This window comes from Laccaria bicolor, genomic scaffold (assembly GCF_000143565.1).
Source record: "Laccaria bicolor S238N-H82 LACBIscaffold_45 genomic scaffold, whole genome shotgun sequence".
In the NCBI taxonomy this organism is placed as follows: Eukaryota; Fungi; Basidiomycota; class Agaricomycetes; order Agaricales; family Hydnangiaceae; genus Laccaria; species Laccaria bicolor.
In genome coordinates, this window is record NW_001889916.1 from 388,541 (window position 1) to 391,373 (window position 2,833).

Sequence of the window (2,833 nt, forward strand, 5' to 3'; positions counted from 1 at the left end):
TCCGCATGCACAACTAGCATTCCCTTTACACCACTTCTAAGGTCTCCCCATCGTTATTCGCCCCCCAAAGCAGTCGTTGAAGATGCTTGGGTGGTCTGAGCAGCACACCGAAACCAAATAGCTGCGTCCGAAGACGGCTCTCCTAAGGTATTTGAGCGACTGACGGACGGGGCGAGGATTGAGGAAGGATTCGCCTCGATACTATTCTAGTCCACGTGCTGGAACTATTCGTTAGCCATGCTGCGAATTAGAGGGTTAGAAGGGTTGGACACTGGCACTCACTAGTCACTACTAGCGAGAAAGACTCGGAGTTGAGCGGAACAGCCATCAAGCGTTCCCAAGAGACCCCAAATGAATAGTATGTCCTAGAAGGGAATTTGAGCCTATAGTCGAGACGCGCGAAAGGTTACTGATTGGCCAGCAAAGCTGGTGGAGGTAATGATGGCCGTCGAGGACAACGTTGACGTCGATCAGAACTTGTTGATCAAAGTTTGGCTTCGTCTTGGCTTGCTATCAACGAGCCGCGTCAATTTATTGAAAAAAGCAAAGGTATCAACCGAGTATTTTGTCTGTCTAAACGTCCCCGCTGAACGAATAGTATCCCAACTTGTCATGCGACAGACCTCGAAGCTACTCGGAAGCACCTTGCCGTTGGGATGGTATTTGTTGGGGATGCAGTCATAGATTGGATCGTAAGACTAGCAGACGCCGTGCATGTTTTGAAGATCCATTAGTGTGTATACCCGGCACCGGTCTTGATACGACGCCTTGACGTCGAAACGTGTGTGTCTATCTCCTCGTTGGTAGTTGCTCTGAACGTAGCATCTCCAGGCCCTTGTTAATCCTTCTCTCCGTTGAAAATAATCCCCGAAATTGAAACGATGACCGCTGCTTTTCGACAAAAAATGGATAAAAAATGGCTACGGTGAACGCCTTTGATGTTTGTTTGCTAGTTCAGGACTTCCAATTACAACAAAATACCCTGCTCTCTGGCAACCCAGGAAACACGGGCACAACAAAGGATGATAAAACGACGTAGCAACCATAACATCCTAGCCCAATCGCAACCAACGCACCCGCCGACCACACCAATAAGAAGACGCACAAAAAAATCCACATGAAAAAACCTGTTTCATCCGGTCCTGCTAACCCGCCCTGCCAAATCTTGAACATACCGTACAACCACATCGTGGACCATGCAAATGGTGGGAATAGGGCCACTGCATGAACGATGGTATGCAATGTTATCCTGAACGCAGAAAAGACTGGGATGTATCCATTAATTTCGGTTCTGCGCGTCATTTCAAGGAAAGAAAACTTACGAAGGTCGCAGATCACTTGAAGACGCGGCCCAGGACTCTTGAATGGGGAAGTTGCCTCTTGGAAAAGCGTGGATACTTTTTGGAGCCACTGGCTTCTCCAAGAATTTCCTTCTGTTACACCAAGAATTTCAAGTTCTCCTTCAACGGATACTTGGTCATGTAAAGGAGTATACGATGGTCGCCAGGCGGCAAACAGGGGCTCAATTTGTTCCGTGTACCAAGGCCTTAGCACTTGAGAGAACTTCCGCACGATAGGATCAACAACCAATCTCACATATGGGGCTATAAAGTAACCCATTGAAGCCACGATCGCAAAACATCCAACAATCCCGATGATGAAGGCGATGGATGCCATGACTGTCCAAACACTAACGGCGACAGCGGCGAATAGAGAATCGAACCATGACAGTTGAACAGATGACTTCTCAGGCGGTGTTGGTGGAAGGGTGGAGGGCGTATCACTTTTGTCGAAGCCCAAGATGCCTCGAATCCCGGCAAACCATAAGGAAGCCCATGTTTCTGCCAGGACGAGCGCTACGAGGTGGCTAGCGACGATGAGGACGATCTTCAGAAGGGTGACGACTTGGTATCTAAAATTAGTTTGACGCGATTGAAATGAAAGGCGAGTGCTTACGAAATGGAACAATTCCTTTCACAATCTCTGATAGCTTGTCACTGAATGCTTTTGAACTCCATGAAGCAGTCGAGCAGCTTGGTTTGACGTCAACGAGGTAAATTGCGTCCGAATCATCTGATTCGAGTTTTATGGGCGAAACTGCTAGTTCTAAGTCGTTAAAGGGCTGGGTAGGAACGACCATTGAGCTGCAAGTCGGAATTACTAGCACTTAGAATGACAGGAGGAGCCTCAGAAACAGCAAGGAAGGTGTGCAAGTTGTGGTTGTGAGAAATCTTGATGGCGTGTGTGTGTCATGTGACGTTGAGGCTGTGTTAAGAAGGAGTATAGATAAGATAAGAAAACATTAGACGAATTTCAAACGAATTTGAGGAAGGTTTGTATGGGGAGGAGGGGTGGAAGATGAGTGCCGAGCAGTAACCAATTTTCGTGGAAGCCACGTATGAGAGGGATATCATGTCCATCTTCTTTCCCCCATAAATAATTATCCGTCGTATTTAGTCTATGTATACCTCCTAGCACTGGGTTAGGCTTCGGACAATGAGGAGCCTTTTGCTTTGTCATTTGTGTCGTTCAGGCGGTCATTCTGAAAACACTATCGAATCGGTATATTTATTTACTGCATCCCAGCCAACAAGTCAATATCTAATATCTCGTCGGGTCGAGTCTCGGTCTCTGTTCAGTAAGAATTTATACAAGGCTGCGTAGCAAAAGAAGTGATTTCATACCATGATATTATATTGTCGGATGGAACTGTTCAATAAAATGTTATTAATGACGGATGGAGAGAAAAAAATGTGATGTTCTTCACCAGGGTTTTTACAGCGGGTTAACCTTTGAAATGTTATTAAAGATATAGAAACAAAAAGGGGATGTT

At 46.3% G+C, this 2,833-nt stretch overlaps 1 protein-coding gene across 1 annotated transcript; it reads right to left on the reverse strand.

Moving 5' to 3' along the window:
• Window positions 1–903: 903 nt before the first annotated feature.
• LACBIDRAFT_310402 (uncharacterized protein) lies at window positions 904–2,207 on the reverse strand. Its single transcript, XM_001887484.1, has 3 exons — window positions 1,957–2,207; window positions 1,323–1,904; window positions 904–1,265 (listed from the first exon to the last, which is right to left on the reverse strand). Exons 1-3 carry the CDS (start codon window positions 2,138–2,140, stop codon window positions 955–957), a joined length of 1,077 nt encoding a protein of 358 aa, XP_001887519.1. The 5' UTR covers window positions 2,141–2,207; the 3' UTR covers window positions 904–954.
• Between the last annotated feature and the right edge of the window lie 626 nt (window positions 2,208–2,833).